A 16,722-nucleotide genomic window follows, 5' to 3' on the forward strand; every position below is an offset into this window, starting at 1 on the left:
TTACTGGTAGTGGGTATGATGGTGTGGTTACTGGTAGTGGGTATGATGGTGTGGTTACTGGTAGTGGGGGTGGTGGTGTGGTTACTGGTAGTGGGTATCGTGGTGTAGTTACTGGTAGTGGGTATGGTGGTGTGGTTGTTGGTAGTGGGGGTGGTGGTGTGGTTACTGGTAGTGGGGGTGGTGGTGTGGTTACTGGTAGTGGGTATGGTGGTGTAGTTACTGGTAGTGGATATGGTGGTGTGGATACTGGTAGTGGGTATGATGGTGTGATTACTGGTAGTGGGGGTGGTGGTGTGGTTACTGGTAGTGGGTATAGTGGTGTAGTTACTGGTAGTGGGTATGGTGGTGTAGTTACTGGTAGTGGGTATGGTGGTGTGGTTATTGGTAGTGGGTATGATGGTGTGGTTACTGGTAGTGGGGGTGGTGGTGTAGTTACTGGTAGTGGGTATGGTGGTGTGGTTACTGGTAGTGGGTATGATGGTGTGGTTACTGGTAGTGGGTATGGTGGTGTGGTTACTGGTAGTGGGGGTGGTGGTGTGGTTACTGGTAGTGGGTATGGTGGTGTGGTTACTGGTAGTGGGTATGGTGTAGTTACTGGTAGTGGGTATGGTGGTGTAGTTACTGGTAGTGGGTATGGTGGTGTGGTTATTGGTAGTGGGTATGATGGTGTGGTTACTGGTAGTGGGGGTGGTGGTGTGGTTACTGGTAGTGGGTATGGTGTGGTTACTGGTAGTGGGTATGATGGTGTAGTTACTGGTAGTGGGTATGATGGTGTGGTTACTGGTAGTGGGTATGATGGTGTGGTTACTGGTAGTGGGTATGGTGTGGTTACTGGTAGTGGGTATGGTGGTGTGGTTACTGGTAGTGGGTATGGTGGTGTAGTTACTGGTAGTGGGTATGGTGGTGTGGTTACTGGTAGTGGGTATGATGGTGTGGTTACTGGTAGTGGGTATGATGGTGTGGTTACTGGTAGTGGGTATGGTGGTGTGGTTACTGGTAGTGGGTATGGTGGTGTGGTTACTGGTAGTGGGTATGATGGTGTGGTTACTGGTAGTGGGTATGATGGTGTGGTTACTGGTAGTGGGTATGGTGGTGTGGTTACTGGTAGTGGGTATGGGGGTATGGATGTTGGTAGCAGGTATGGCAGTGCGATTGTTGGTAATTATCATGAGAGGAGCTACAGTAATACCACTACAGCTGGCACAGTTTATCTTCCCCGTCGTAGCTAAGTCAATCCCTAACCAGGATATTCTGAGCACCCTAGTATGCAGGGGACTAGGAAGCACAAATCAAAACTTTAGTAAGGTTTAAGTTAAGTGTTTAAGTCATGCAGTCAATAAAGGTGTATGAAGAGGATAACCATTGGCAGTCATACAAGCTTCATTGTAGGCAGAATAAAGACTAAAGAATACCAGGGAGCCAAAAAGCCAAGACAAAGGCAAATTTGACTATTATACTGAATTAGAATGCTACTCATAAAATATATAAATTGATGCCAAGTATCAACCTCCTCTAAACGCAAAAACAAAATCTATCAATCACCTAACTTGTCAATGTGCTGTCATAACAAATTAGAAACTTACGTAGTGCCAGGATGAACTATGTATTTTTTCTTTTCTATTCTTGTTTTCGTAGCGAAGAGGTCATGTCTTTCCGTTTTCTTCCAGAGATAATAAAACTGTACTAACTCGCCCACCGATCTCGTCCGAACCTGTAATATAATTTTTGCATTACTGACATGATTTTGCATCTAATAAATACAGAAATCCCAGGAAGCTTCTTTGGAAACAAGGAAGTCAGCAGATGCAGATGGAAAACTTAACACTATCGCTCACCGGGCAGGCACACGGTCAACTTAGGGGTCATGCACCGAGCGTGTGGGTGAGCGTGCGGCGACACCTAATGTGTATACTCGTTTCAGCTTTCTCACCTTAATTCTCGTGTTACGTCGCTCGTTTTGGTATCATTGTGTTCGCAATTAAATTCCCTACAGGTGTGTATAAATATAATGTCCAAAAGCCTGGCGTGACTCCCAACAGCAAAGCCTAAATTCGGCAGAAGTTACCCGTGAGCGCACAAAATCAGTAACATGTGCATACTTGTTCCATTTTTCTCACCTTAATTCTCGTGCTACGTTGCTCGTTTTGGTATCATTGTGTTCACAATTAAATTCCCTACAGATGTGTATGAATATAATGTACAAAAGCCTGGAGTGCCTCCCCGCAGAAAAGCCTAAAGTTACCTGTGAACGAGCACCAATTTGTACACTGCAACCTAATGTGAATACTTGTTCAGTTTGATTACATCAAATTTCGTGTTACGTATTTCATTTTGGTATCAAATTGTTCGCAATAAAAAGGCGCATATTTTAAAACTAATCCCATTATAATAGAGCAATAACTGGAATTTTAACAAATATTTTAATTCTGGAAGCTCATCATCACAAAATTATTTATATCTTTCCAGTGTTCTGACATAAATTTTTGTGTTACATCTTTCATTTTGGTATCAAATTGTTCGCGACGTAAAGGCGTGCATTTTAAAACTAGTCCCAACATAATAGCATAATAAATAGAATTTTAACAAATATTTTAAAATTTTGACCAAAAGCCTATTTATAATAATACTGTAACCCCGCGATTATCCGGGATTCGAACATCCGAAAAACGCCCTTATACGGCCAAAATCGTGAACGGATAAAGTTATCACAATATCCGGCCAAAATAGCCACAGGGACCGGATTAAAGCATGTTTTCTGCAGAAATTACACTATCCGGTCAGTCCCCTGGATAATCGTGCCTTTGTCCGTATATGAAAACATGAGGCGGGCCATACGGTATTAATCCCGTCTGCCCGAGACTCGAGGCGCATGGTGTAGGTAGGGGTGGGGTGGGTGGGTGGTGTCGGGAGAGAGGGGAGCGTTGGGAGGGACCACCTGGGGGGATTAGGGGGAGGATGGGGAGTGGCCTATACACTACAGTACAGTAATTACTATCAATTTTAGAACAATTCATCATAGCCAAAATCAAAAGAAATACTAGTAATTATGCAATAAAAAATTCCATACAAGTTTCCTAAAAACAATTTGCACAGGCTGAAGTTTCCTTCAAAAATATTTTTTTTTTTTCCTCCTGGCGGCCTACGTAACGTGCCTCCTCCCTGCCCCGAGTGGACCCGTCCAGGCCTGGTCAAGCCATGTGCTCTCTAGCCTCGTGTTACACCACAGTGCCGCGCCATTAGTGAAATATTTTTTTAAATAACTTTTTTATTTTCATAGTAACTTTGAACATTTTTGGCCAAGACTATGTCTGGTAGCAGCATGAATCGTTCTGGAGGTGGAAAGAGGAAGAAGGTTGTCCTAACACTTAAGGACAAGCTACGTGTTATACAACTTTGTGAACATGGCCGGTCGACCTCAAGTGTTGCCAAGGAATATAATGTAGGCACTAGTACTGTTTCTGATATAAGGAAACAAAAAGAGAAACTTATGCAATTCATTTCAACGTGTGAAAGTGAAGGTGCAAGCACTAGCAGAGGTTTTGTTAGAAAAACTATGAAAACTTCGACGCATGTGCAGTTGGATGAGGCTGTGTACAAGTGGTTTGCTCAGCACCGCACAGCTGGCGTGACAATTCGCGGCCCAGAAATACAAAATGCTGCAAGCAGGTTTGCTGCAAGCCTTGGAATAAAGAATTTCGAAGTGAGTGAAGGGTGGGTTGCAAGGTTCAAGGGTAGGCACAATATTGTGAAGAGGAAAATTGTCGGTGAAAAACTGAGTGCCGATGAAAGCAGTGTAGAACCATTTAAATGTAAATTACGAGAATATACTGTGGCAAATAATATTTATTCGTATCAAATTTATAATGCAGATGAAACTGGGTTGTATTGGAGGAGTTCACCAGAAAAAAAACTAGCAATGAGGAGTGAGGGTTGTGTGCCAGGACGTAAGGTTTGCAAGGACAGGCTCTCAGCCATGATGTGTGCGAATGCCGACGGCACAGACAGAATCACGTGTGCAATTGTTGGCAAATCTAAGAAACCAAGAGCCTTGCAACATTGCATGGACAGACTGCCAGTGAAATATTATGACTCAAAAAATGCATGGTTTACACAGGAGATCTTTCTTTCCTGGTTTCATGACGTGTTCTGCAGGGAAGTTCGTGCCTATCAAATTAAGAAACTCAAAATAAGGCCAAGCGAAGTTCGGGCTTTACTGTTGCTTGATAATGCGCCTGCCCACCCCAGAATTGACACGTTAACCTCACATGATGGCAAGATAACGTGTATGGCACTTCCTCCTAACACAACCTCTCTCATTCAGCCTATGGATCAGGGAGTTATCTGTGCTACGAAGAGGTTGTACACCAAAAAAATGCTAAACGAAGTTTTGGTGGTTTTGCCTCTTCCGGAAGATATTGAACTCGGTGTGGATAACAGGGCTAAAAAAAACCTTCAGAATTTGAAGAACTATACAATCAAGGAAGCCATCTATAACTGGGCCAAGGTATGGAGTGAAGTAAAGGAATCGACTTTGAAAAATTCCTAGAAAAAACTCCTCACGTCTACGGTCAGAAATAATGAAGAAATGGATTTTGAAGGATTTACAGATGAAATCCATGGAATGTTTAGAAATGCCGGCGAAAACTTAGAAAGACAGGATGTGGTTGATTGGCTTGAACAAGATGCCAATGATCCAGGATATGGTGTGATGAGTGAAGACGAGATTCTACAGTCTGTTACTGGTGAGGTGGACGAAGAGGATGAAGAAGGCAGTGAAGAACCAACACCAATGACCACGAAATACAGTACACTCATGACGTATGTTGACGGATTAATAAATTTTTCATCAAATTGTGCTCATCCAGAGGTTGGAAACATGTATCCGTACCTTAGGCGAACAAAAGAGCTGATCATACAACTGGCCAGTGAACACAGAAGGCAAGCAACACTTGATTCATATATGGTACGAAAATCAAACCAAGCGCCTTCAACAAGTGAGGCGGCACGCGCAACCCAAGCGCCTTCAACAAGTGAGGCTGCACGCGCAACCCAAGAGCCTTCAACAAGTGAGGCGGCACACGCAACCCAAGTGCCTTCAACCAGTGAGGCATCCTCAGCAGACAGTGAGAACTAACTTTGCCTAATGAACTGTACAGTAATTTTAAGTGTTAATTTTAGTGTTGTGTTACTATAAGTTACGTAAATTGTCAAGAATTTTTAACTTCAAGATGAGTCATCAATCAAGAAGACGAACAACAAAAAGGTAAGTTGAGGTTTCTAGTTGAATATTTAATAATTATATGTGGCATGTCTATTCAAATTATGTTATTTGTAGTATAAAAATTGTTGGAAATGGTTAGTTTTGGACTCGTAGGTGAAAAAGTACCATTATCCGAAAAACGTGCTAATCCGGCTGGGGGTCCTTCCCATATAGTCCGGATGATCGAGTGTAGACAGTATAAGTGTTCAGACATCAAGTTTCATGTTACATCTTTCATTTTGGTATCAAATTGTGCTCATTCTAAAGGCGCTTATTTTGATACTATCCCGAGGTCAATTGGATAAAAAATGAATTTTATACAAATATTTTTTTGTAGTGGATGCAAGTCCGGTCCAAAGTTAGGACTCAGGAGAAAAATAATGGACGCGAGTCCTGTCCAAAGTTACCGATAGTGTTAATAGGAATGTTATAATATTGGAGAATGTTAACTTGTACAATATAAATGAAAAGTAGGTGGATATAAAATGGTACACTGAACGTATGCTGGTTTAAATTGTGCTAAACAAAATACCAGCACATGTCTAAAGAAATGACAAGTGCACCAGAGCAGATTCTGAAATATTGAAAAGTTGCAGGTATTGACAACGTAGCTGCCATTTTGGTTATTTATTTATTTAAAATGCAGTGGAAAAAGTAATAAGTTATATGCTATTAGACCCCCTTTCTGTGCAGCACCTCACTATCATCACAGGCCAAGATCTTTCTGAGAAGAAAACAACCCAACCCAGAACTGAAGGCCAGTACTGCCAAAGACATCAGTAAAGGCAGCAGCCAAAATGCACAGCCCACCCATCCATCAACAGCAAACCAGAATGCAACCTTCCTGGAAACCAAAGGATATATACAGTTAACTAGGGAACCCATTAGAAGGCCAATGATCTGCTCTTGTGCCTACCTGCTTGAAAAATTAAAAAAAAGGAAAAGGGGGGGACACCATGATGGGATGGGAGTATACCCCTTTACATGGGGGCAAGAGAATATGCCAAAAAATCAATATGACACCACCACCCTCCCACAAGGCAGGGTATCCAACCCAGCTAGGTGTGCCATGGAAATTGGACACTTTCTTGAGATTATCTTGAGATGATTTCGGGGCTTTTTAGTGTCCCCGCAGCCCAGTCCTCGACCAGGCCTCCACCCCCAGGAAGCAGCCCGCAACAGCTGACTAACACCCAGGTACCTATTTTACTGCTAGGTAACAGGGGCATAGGGTGAAAGAAACTCTGCCCATTGTTTCTTGCCGGCGCCTGGGATCAAACCCAGGACCACAGGATCACAAGACCAGCGTGCTGTCCGCTCGGCTGACCGGCTCCCGACTTGAGGAAACACACCTCATAAAAAACCCAGCTTTGAATGTACAATACAACCTCAATTCGGTAAACTATATAGGGCCTACCCCTAATTCGTTGCAACCAGAGATGCCTCCAGGAGGCATTTGCATGAATTTTATACAAAAAATATGTGATCATAAAATATACTGTACCTGTACAGTATACTACTACTATACTGAAAAGTTCTGTATCATAGTTTTATTTGCATCATTAGTGGCATATGTCCATCTTGAATTCTCACAGAGTTGTGAATACGTATTGTACAGCTGGCACTATAAACATTATGCAGTTCTACTGAGCAAAATTTTAATTTAAGCTTGTCATATGAAGAACAGCTACCAAGAGAACCTGTCTGTAAAGATAGAGGTAAAATAAAGGTTAAAACCCCTGCCTGTAAAAGAGAAATATGCTAAATGTAAACCACATCTAGAACATTTCCCACACGCTAGCCTCTAAACCCCATTTTCAAAGAAAAAACCAGAGTTGAATGTAATGAAACACCATTTTCTGAGCGAGTCCAGGAGACTCCCCGGAGCTTACTAAGCTGATATGCATGTATTAGACTATGGCAACAGTTCCTCGAATGGAGTTCTGAGACCTACATTCGGACCACCAATGTAACGGTTCTATTGTTACGTAAAGTATGGTGACAATAAACACAAACACTAAGAGAATATATATATTTAGTCGAGTATACAGAAGTATGCAGGTATACAGAAGTATGCAAGTATGTAGGGAGCCGGTCGGCCGAGCGGACAGCACACTGGACTTGTGATCCTGTGGCCCTGGGTTCGATCCCGGGTGCCGGCGAGAAACAATGGGCAGTTTCTTTCACCCTATGCCCGTTACCTAGCAGTATAATAGGTACCTGGGTGTTAGTCAGCTGTCATGGGCTGCTTCCTGGGGGTGGAGGCCTGGTTGAGGACCGGGCCGCGGGGACACTAAAGCCCCGAAATCATCTCAAGATAACCTCAAGATACTTTGGCGAGCAATGGTGTGAGGGCCCATTGAGAGAAGTACCAGGAGCAATGGCTTATAGAAACCCCCATGTGGTTGGAAGCATTTTATGTCTGCTATCAACCTGAATAGGCATCCAGAAAGGTAGGTGTCCCAAAACAGACCCCAACTAGTAAAACATTGCTACAGAAAACCGAACTGTGAAGCAGAACTCCCCCATCTTAAAAAAAACCAGCGTTGAATGTAATGAAATGCCATTTTCTGGGTGAGTCCCGGAGGCTCCCCGGAGCTATCCATGGCTGATATGGATACCCTAACTATTTTGCATCAGTCAATGTGGGTGGAGTTCTAGGCCTACCGGGGACCACGAGCCAGAACCTGGCCCCCTCAGAGAGGCACGGAGAGCAATGGCCCATAGAAATGCACATGTGATTTGGAGCATTCTATATCTGCCATCGACCGGGACAGGCACCCAGAAAGGTAAGCGCCACAAAACAAACCCCTATTCTGGTTAACAACAAAAATCGACAAACGAGTGGACAGAACTCCCCCAGGAAAACGAACTAACAAGCATGACGTCACACGAGCCGCGCCGCATGTCTGCGTAGCTACCCCCTCCCCGGGAGAGGGAAGGGGAAGCCCCAGACCCCCGCGCCGGCAATCCCCGCCCCAGTTCTGAGGCTGGATATCAAAACCGCAAAAAAACCCGCCGACTGGAGGGCGGGAGGTTGCCGGGAGCCTCCGGGACTCACCCAGAATATGGCGTTTCATTACATTCAACGCTGGTTTTCTGGGGGAGCCCCTACGGCTCCCCGGAGTTACTTCACCAAAGACTACCTAAGAAAACAATGGGACATACCCGGGAGGTGGTCGGTGAACCACTCCTCAACCCGAAGTCGAGACAACAACCCAAGGACCCCTCCGGAAAGCAGCAGGCACATCATTCGCCAGAAAAAAGGGAGAACAGCCGCAGACGAAGAAACCTATGACCATGACCATAGGAGCCAAAAACCACTGCGCCTGAGAAGAGCGAGAAGCTCTGCCACACGAACCCCAGAGGCCAATGCCAACATAAAAAGAGAGCCGAGGCAAAGCAAACCTGACCCCAAGGAGCCACAACCACCAAGAAGAAAAACAGGAGAGCACCCTGTCCAAAGACCAGGACACAGGCAGTGCATAAGCAGGCCGGAGGTGAAACAACGCACGACATAGCCTGCGAAACAGCACAGAAGGAATATCGATACCAAAAGCTAGCAGCAGAAACCAAGGTGCCAGACCCAGGAACGGCCCCAAGCGCCTCTACATCCTCCGCAAGACAATCCAATGACAGCCCTAGGAGGGAAAAGAAAACGCAAGACCAAAACGAAAATGCCCCAAGCGTGCAAGTCCACCGCCACAAGTGCAGCCGACAGGGAAGGAACCTGCATAAGGAGCCGCCCCGCACCCACATCCTGCAGAAGGGCAGGAGCGGGGAATGGAAGAACTCCCAGAACCCCATCAACCAGGTATCAACCAGGAGCGAAAAGACTCATTAAGAGGAGCAAAATCGCCCCCAGGAAAACGAGTAGCGCCGAGACAGCGCGAAGAGAAGAGATATGCACAAAAGAACAAGAAGGTCAAACACCCAGAAGCTGCCGGGAAGAGGACCCACAAGCCCTAGAAAGGACCGGAGGGAAGCTCAACCGAATGACGACAGACGTACCAGAAAACGGGAAGGAGCAAAACCGTCCCGAACCTTCGAGAACAAAAAGAAGCAAACACAAAGGACGAAGGCACAAAAACCCGGTCGCACCCGAGACCAAAAGTCATGCAGAAACCCCAAGAAGAGGGGGACATGACGGAGAAGGCCCGTCCCGAAAAAAAGGGGCAAAGACTGTAGAAAAGCACCTACCGACAGGATGGAAACAACAGGCACAATGGACAAGGAAACCGAGCCCAGGGAGGGGCCGACGCCCACAAAGCACGTGCGGAGAGGGGGAACGGAAAAACCCCACACCACAAAACTGCAAGCCCCGCCCAGAGGGGTAGAAACACCCCGGCGGGGACCAGCGGGGCCTGAGGCCCCTCACGTAAGCCCCACCCCAGCCCCGGGATCCCACCCAGCAGGCCCCGGGGCCGAGCTGACCCCTCAAAGCCCCAGTGTCAAGAAAAACCCCAGGGCAGCCGTGAAAAACACTAAGGAAGGGAGCCCATGAGGCTCTGGAACTTGAAACGAAACCGGAGGATAGGCGAGGGGCGAGATGAAGACCGCAAGCTCATCCCCAGCCAGCACAATGAGGCGAGGACTAAACAGAGAATCCAAGGAACATGGTAAAACCAGGCCCGGCACAGCAAAACCGGCAAGGAAGGAGAGCCCCAGAGGGAGCACGGAAGGGCCGAACATAATGCCACAACCAACCCCGACACGCAGCTGCAGTACCAAAACCGCAGCGAAACATCGCCACACTCCCCGAGGAAGCGACAGAGAAGATAGATAAATCGTACACGAGTGGCACACAAGGGGACACAGGCGGAAACCGAGCACCCAACTGAGCCACAGGGACGGTAGAAGAAACGTAGGCAGTGTAACAGACAAACAAAGGAACACATTAGGCAGCCCAACATGGGCTGACCCCATACACAGCCCCAAGAGCAGAGATGAGAGCGCCCAAAAACACAGAATCCGCCCGACAGGCAAACAACAGGGGAGAGGCGGAACCAAAGAGCCAGAACCCAACCTGCAAGCACAAGGAGGCGAACACAAAATCTCCGACACAGGAAAACGTACTACCACACAGGCACCCCCACCATTGCACTGCGGAACAAGGTGGAGGCGGGGCCCCGAACCCAAGCAAGGTTAGACAAGCATAGGAGAGGGGCAGGAGCCGCCTCAGAAGGGCCAAGAGGCCACCCGCAGACACCCGTGAACCGAGGAAGGAATCAGGTGGAGAGAACAAGAGCTGCCCTGTATGGGCTAATAGCCCTGCAGTAGGCACCTCGGGTGATACGGTCCACGTTCTCAAGTACGTATGTACACCCATTCCTACTCCCAAAAACAAAAACAGCGTCAGGACAAAGGAGACGCCAAACCGCACCAACTCACCTGCAGAACACAGGCGCTGAAGGGCCATGACGCAAGCCTATGAGTCTGTAGCCGCCAGAGGCGGCCAGGGCGCCCATGCTGGAGAGGAGGAGGGGAGCAGCGAAGGAGGCTCCCCACCCTAGAATGCAGGGTAAAAACCTCGTGACTTCCCCACAGCGGCACTCCAGAACACCCCCAAAGCAACGGGGCACAGATAGGATTAAGAAAAGAGCAAGAGGCGAAGCTCCCCCCCCCCCCCCCCCCCCCCCGAGAGAAATGGATGCAGAACACCACGTGTGCACACCGCCCGGAACCAAAACAAACTCCCACGGCGCATGTGCAGGACGTGAAAGAAAAGTAGCCCAACAAGGCGAGAAGTAGCCCAACAAGGCGAGAAAGAGCCCAACCGGCGACAAGGAGCCCAACCGGCAACAAGGAGCCCAACCGACGACAAGGAGCCCAACCGACAACAAGGAGCCTAAACCGCTACAAGGAGCCCAAACCACTACAAGGAGCCCAAACCGCTACAAGGAGCCCAAACCGCTACAAGGAGCCCAAACCGCTACAAGGAGCCCAAACCGCTACAAGGAGCCCAAACCGCTACAAGGAGCCCAAACCGCTACAAGGAGCCCAAACCGCTACAAGGAGCCCAAACCGCTACAAGGAGCCCAAACCGCTACAAGGAGCCCAAACCGCTACAAGGAGCCCAAACCGCTACAAAGGAGCCCAAACCACTACAAAGGAGCCCAAACCGCTACAAAGGAGCGCAAATGGCTACAAGGAACCAGTATGGAGGCAAACTCCAGGACACGCAGGAGGTAAGCCGCAAAGGCCAACCGCACCATAGGCGAAGAGATGCGGGTAGCCGAAAACCTCCGGAAGATGGAACCAAAAAACCACAGGGACACGGAACCAAACCCAGGGAGGAGCAGAACCAAAGCCCAAATTGTACGCAGAGGGGGGAAAGAAAACCCCACTCCTCGCAACAGTAAGCCCCGCTCAGAAGGACGGAAATCCAGGCGGGGCGCAATGGAGCCCCAGGCCCCCAAGGCCGCTCCTCCCCAACCCCAGGAGCCTCTACACCAGGCCCCGGGGCCGAGTCGACCTCCAAAGCCCCGGCCTCACAAGAAAAAGCCGGGGCAGCCGAGAGAGCTGGAAGAGAAGGGGCCCACTGGTCAGACCCCGGAGCATCGGCCGGAGGAACAGACTCGAATGCCTCCGCAGCCACCCCGGACGGGGCAACCCCCGAAACTGCCCAAGTCTCAGAACCTCTAACCCCGCCCCGACCCCGAAGCCTGCAGATGCTTAGGGGCCGGAAGCAGGAGGGAAAAAAACAAGGGGGGAGTGGAAGGAACCAAGGCCGAAGCGACCAAAACCCCCAAGTCTGGGTCCCTACACAAAGCGGAGCAGCATCGGGGCGTCCGGGGAAGCAACAAACCCGAGCGCGTTGCAACAACCTACCCTGCAACGCGCGAGCTGCCTGCACCCACGGGAATTCATCAGCAGACTGGGTGAATGGAGTCACGAACAAGCAACAAAGCTCGCAGGACTCGGGGTCGAATGTGTCACCGACCCAACAGGCAGCATGACTGAGGCAAAAACAAGGTGAGTCACCCTGAGACAAAGGGACAGAGCAACCCTCAACTCGCACAAAGCGAGAGGGGATGCAAGGGTCTCCACTACCGGACCCGAGAGCCCCCCGGGGGGTTTCCCAGGACCCCTAGACTGGGTCTGCTAAGGGTTATCCCAGGCAGGGCACTGCTAACCGGCGCCCCAAACTACCAAGCAAACTGCTAAAGCTGAACCCACGGGACGTGTCCACCCGTGAGGGCGAAGTAGGGGGTGCCACCACACAAACGAGCCTAATATATGGAGGGGGGGGGGAACACAAGGCAGACCCCCCCTACCAGGCAAAAACAAATATAAAAGAAAAAACCACACAAGTGGACAACGTACCCAGAGGGAACAGAGCCGGCCGCTGTCATAGGTGAAAACTAGCTACGCAGTACCCTGCGCCCCACCAGTGCTATAACTACCACTTACTCCAAGGGAAACAAGGGAGTAAAACCCCCAAACCCTCGGGGGGGCCAAACGCCAAGCAGCGAAAAACCAACAGAGGTAGACCCAAGGTGACTTGTGGAAGGCAACCCCAAGCCCCAAGGGCGGTACTTACAGGGCACTCAGGGAAGGTGACCCTAAGCACATGCAGCCCGAGTACCTGAGAATACTACTCCCAGCTCACACGACCACCGTAAGAGCAGCACTACAAACAAGTCACAGCACTGAGACAAGAATAGAGCTGGAGCCACACGACCATGCATTATCCCATCAGCCGAGGAACTGAGGCGGGGATCGCCGGCGCGGGAGTCTGGGGCTCCCCCTTCCCCCTCCTGGGGAGGGTGGAGCTGCGCAGACATGCGGCGCGGCTCGTGTGATGTCATGTTTGTTAGTTCGTTTTCCTGGGGGAGTTCTGTCCACTCGTTTGTCGATTTTTGTTGTTAACCAGAATAGGGGTTTGTTTTGTGGCGCTTACCTTTCTGGGTGCCTGTCCCGGTCGATGGCAGATATAGAATGCTCCAAACCACATGTGCATTTCTATGGGCCATTGCTCCCCGTGCCTCTCTGAGGGGGCCAGGTTCTGGCTCGTGGTCCCCGGTAGGCCTAGAACTCCACCCACATCGACTGATGCAAAATAGTTAGGGTATCCATATCAGCCATGGATAGCTCCGGGGAGCCGTAGGGGCTCCCCCCAGAAAAAAGGGGAGGGGGGTGAAACGGGGTGACCCAGACCCCCACGCCAGCTATCCAACCATCCGTTCTGGTTGGATACGCCAGCTATCCAGCCATCAGAAAACTCGGTTCAGATGGCTAAATGTCAAAGAATGCAAAACCATCGACCAAAGGGAGGGAGGGAGGGTTGCCGGGGAGCCTCCAGGACTTGCTCAGAAAATAGCGTTTCATTACGTTCAACGCTGGTTTTCTGTGAAGAGCCTCTCCAGCTACCCGGAACTACCTAACCAAAAACAAGTAAAAAGAGGGACTTACCCAGAAGGCGGCCGCCACTTGCATCTCAACTCGATGTCTAGACAACTGGCTGCAACCTGTGCCCCAAAGCGACACACGCCAGACTAGGGCCTGTAACATTAAATTAACAAGGTAACGGGCGGCCAAGACCCTGTTCAACCTCCAAAATCCCCGCACCCAAGGGAAATGTCAGCCCAAGACATATTACCAAAGACAGCAGCTAAAACAGCAAATTTCATGGGCGCGAGGATAGACCGCAGGCTGGCTGGACCGAATGACCCTGTGGACAACCTGGAAGACCCGAGCCCTGGAACAAGGAAGAAGGGAAACCGGGTCCACCCACAGCGCATCCCCAAGCACTTCATCATTACTAGCGCGCCAGTAATGACGAAGATCTGCAACCAGACACAACCCCGTAATGCACCTCCAGCCGAACCAATCAAGTATCAACAACCCAAGGACCCCTCCGGGAAAGCCGCCATCTCATTCTTTGCCAGAAAAGAAGGAGAGCAGCAAATGAACAACATACCACCAGGACCAAAAGAGCAGGAACCCCTGCGCCGGAGGAGAGCATGAAGCTCCCTGACCCGACCCCCACAGGCCAATGCCAACAGGAAAAAAGAGCCTTGGAGAAACAAACTGACACTGAAGGGGACACCACAAACCAAGAAGAGAGAAAAGAGAACACCTGTGCCACCAGAATGACTCAGGTGGCACATGAGCAGGCCAGAGGTGAAACAACGCATGAAACTTGCGTTGTTCGTAGGTGGCATATTTTGGGTGCAATAGAGTGGGGAAGTTTGGCAAAAAAGAGGTGTTGATAGAGCAGTCGCCAAACGAGGTTTGCTCCGCCCGAGCTGTCAGATGAGGGTTGCCAAAAAGATATTATTACCTAATTATTTCAATGTCTGATTTTTTCTTTGTTTTTTTTTGCAGTAATATTATTCAATAGTGTGTATTGTGATATATTTATATACAGGTAATAAAATGTGTGAACCATCGCTGTACTCAAAATTATTGTGTTCATTTTAGTGATTTAATTATGTTCATAAAACAATAAACACAAAGTTTTGCTGTTATTACACTAAATACACATGTTATATATACATATCTGCATGTTTTGTTCACCATAACGAACCACTAAGTTGGTATGGTGAGTCAAAAACCAACAAAGAGTGGCTGTCACTCACCAGCCAGCCTGCCACTCGCCACCACTCCCTCACTCACCAACATACTCCTCCCACCTTACTGTTAATGCTTTTATTCACTATACACAGACGTTAAATATAAGTATCTACATGTTTTGTTCACCCTAACTGTACATCTAAGCTTTTATGGGGAGTAAAGGCAAAAAGACGCAGCTACTCACACAGTCAGCTGGTGGCGGCCGCCCTCAAGACCAGATGCACTAATATTTCTCCTCCAACAATACTGTTTGTGGTGTTATTACACTGTATACACACATTATATTAAAGTATCTACATGTTTTATCACCATACCTGTACAAATAAGCTGGTATGGTGCCCAAAGACCATAGTGGTGACCAGTAAACAACATGACAAGTCGTGCAGACGACGCACCTCCCTCACCAAAATGGCAGCTCCCAACATACTCCTATTGCTGTTATTACATTATATATAAGTATCCACATCTGTGTTCACCATAGCGAACCACTAATCTGGTATGGTGAGTGCAGTCAATAAAAGGTGGCCACACACAGTCAGAAGACGACGCCACCACCCTCCCTCCCACAGCAATACTCCTCCCTCCATGGAGCACAGTGCTAAATATCACCACAATCCTGCTATTATCAGAATCCTGGTCAGTTTTATCACAGTCAAGAGCCTTCTGTAATACTGTCATCGTTAAATAATAGCATGTTCATATATATTTTGACATTTTTAGGCGATGCTGTGGTCACGAGCTGAACAGCAGTGCTGTGCGCTCATGCTGTGTGTGTCAGCCTTGGTGGCTCGCTCGGTACTAAGGTTCTCACACCCAGGAATGTTGGTCACGATTTATTTTCTAGGTGGTGTCTGCCAACTATCGGTCGCGGCTGCACTATAGCTGCCCCTATCCCACGCGGGGCGTTTAAATTATTGCGCTAGACACAAAAACAGTTATTAATGTATTGCGCGGTACTGGTTTTGTTACTGAAATCATCTATATATGTATTGCAAGATCTAAGGGTTAAACACTCATAGAAGATGTGGCACAGTGGAAATTTCCGCCGGTAAAAAACAGGATATCATTGCCACGTCGCTATTAAATTCACCAGCTAATTCTGTTGGAAGTTTTTCTTAATACAACAGTTTCTGGACTGTAAGCATCATAAAAATATTTCCCTTGAATCAACTTAATTATTACTACTAAAACAGATTAAATATAACGCCTCTTTTCACTTGTTGATAAACCCATCTGGAGAAGAAGCCGGATGCAGGAGTGGAGGAGAAGCAGTCGCCATTAACCCTTAAACTGCGCATGGCGTATATATACGCTCGGAGTAACATGTCCCATAGGGTGCCAGGCCCGATTCAAATGGCCCGCGGCTACACGGGGTTCACATTAGCTTCCTCAGGGCTGTTGTAAACAGACGCCATTTAAAAAAAAAAATCGTGGGCAATATTCTCAGGTGTGAGAGGCACAGTACTGTTGGAGCAACCAAGGCTGGCGCATGCAGCATGAGCGAACAGCATTGCTGTTCAGCTTGTGACCACAGCATCGCCAAAAAATGTCAAAATAAATATATAATTGTTATTATTTAGCGATGACAATATTACAGATGACCCCTGACTGTGATATAAATAACCAGGGTTGTGATAATAGCAGGATTGTTGTAATAAAAAGCGCTGTGGGAGGAGTGATGCTGAGAGACGGAGGGAGACAGCATCGTTTACTGACTGTGTGGCCACCTGTTATTGTTTGCATTCACCATACCAGGTCAGTGGTTCTCTATGGTGAACACAAATGTAGATACTTATATATAATGTGTGTATTAGTGTAATAACAGCAAAAGGATTATGCTGGGAGGAGCCATTTGGGTGACAGAGGTGATGTCGTCTGCATGA

The 16,722-nt window shown here is 48.2% G+C and overlaps 1 protein-coding gene across 15 annotated transcripts in view; it reads right to left on the reverse strand.

The window, feature by feature from the left end:
* The window catches only part of LOC123757399 (mesoderm induction early response protein 1), a 170,656-nt gene that overhangs the window by 36,566 nt on the left and 117,368 nt on the right, over positions 1–16,722 (reverse strand). For all 15 annotated transcript variants that reach the window (XM_045740983.2, XM_045740964.2, XM_045741000.2 and 12 more), the window contains one exon: positions 1,584–1,711. In XM_045740983.2, coding sequence (XP_045596939.1) covers positions 1,584–1,711 — 128 coding nt within the window. The remainder of the gene's footprint in view (positions 1–1,583; positions 1,712–16,722) is intronic.

This window comes from Procambarus clarkii, chromosome 22 (genome assembly GCF_040958095.1).
Source record: "Procambarus clarkii isolate CNS0578487 chromosome 22, FALCON_Pclarkii_2.0, whole genome shotgun sequence".
Classification (NCBI taxonomy): Eukaryota; Metazoa; Arthropoda; class Malacostraca; order Decapoda; family Cambaridae; genus Procambarus; species Procambarus clarkii.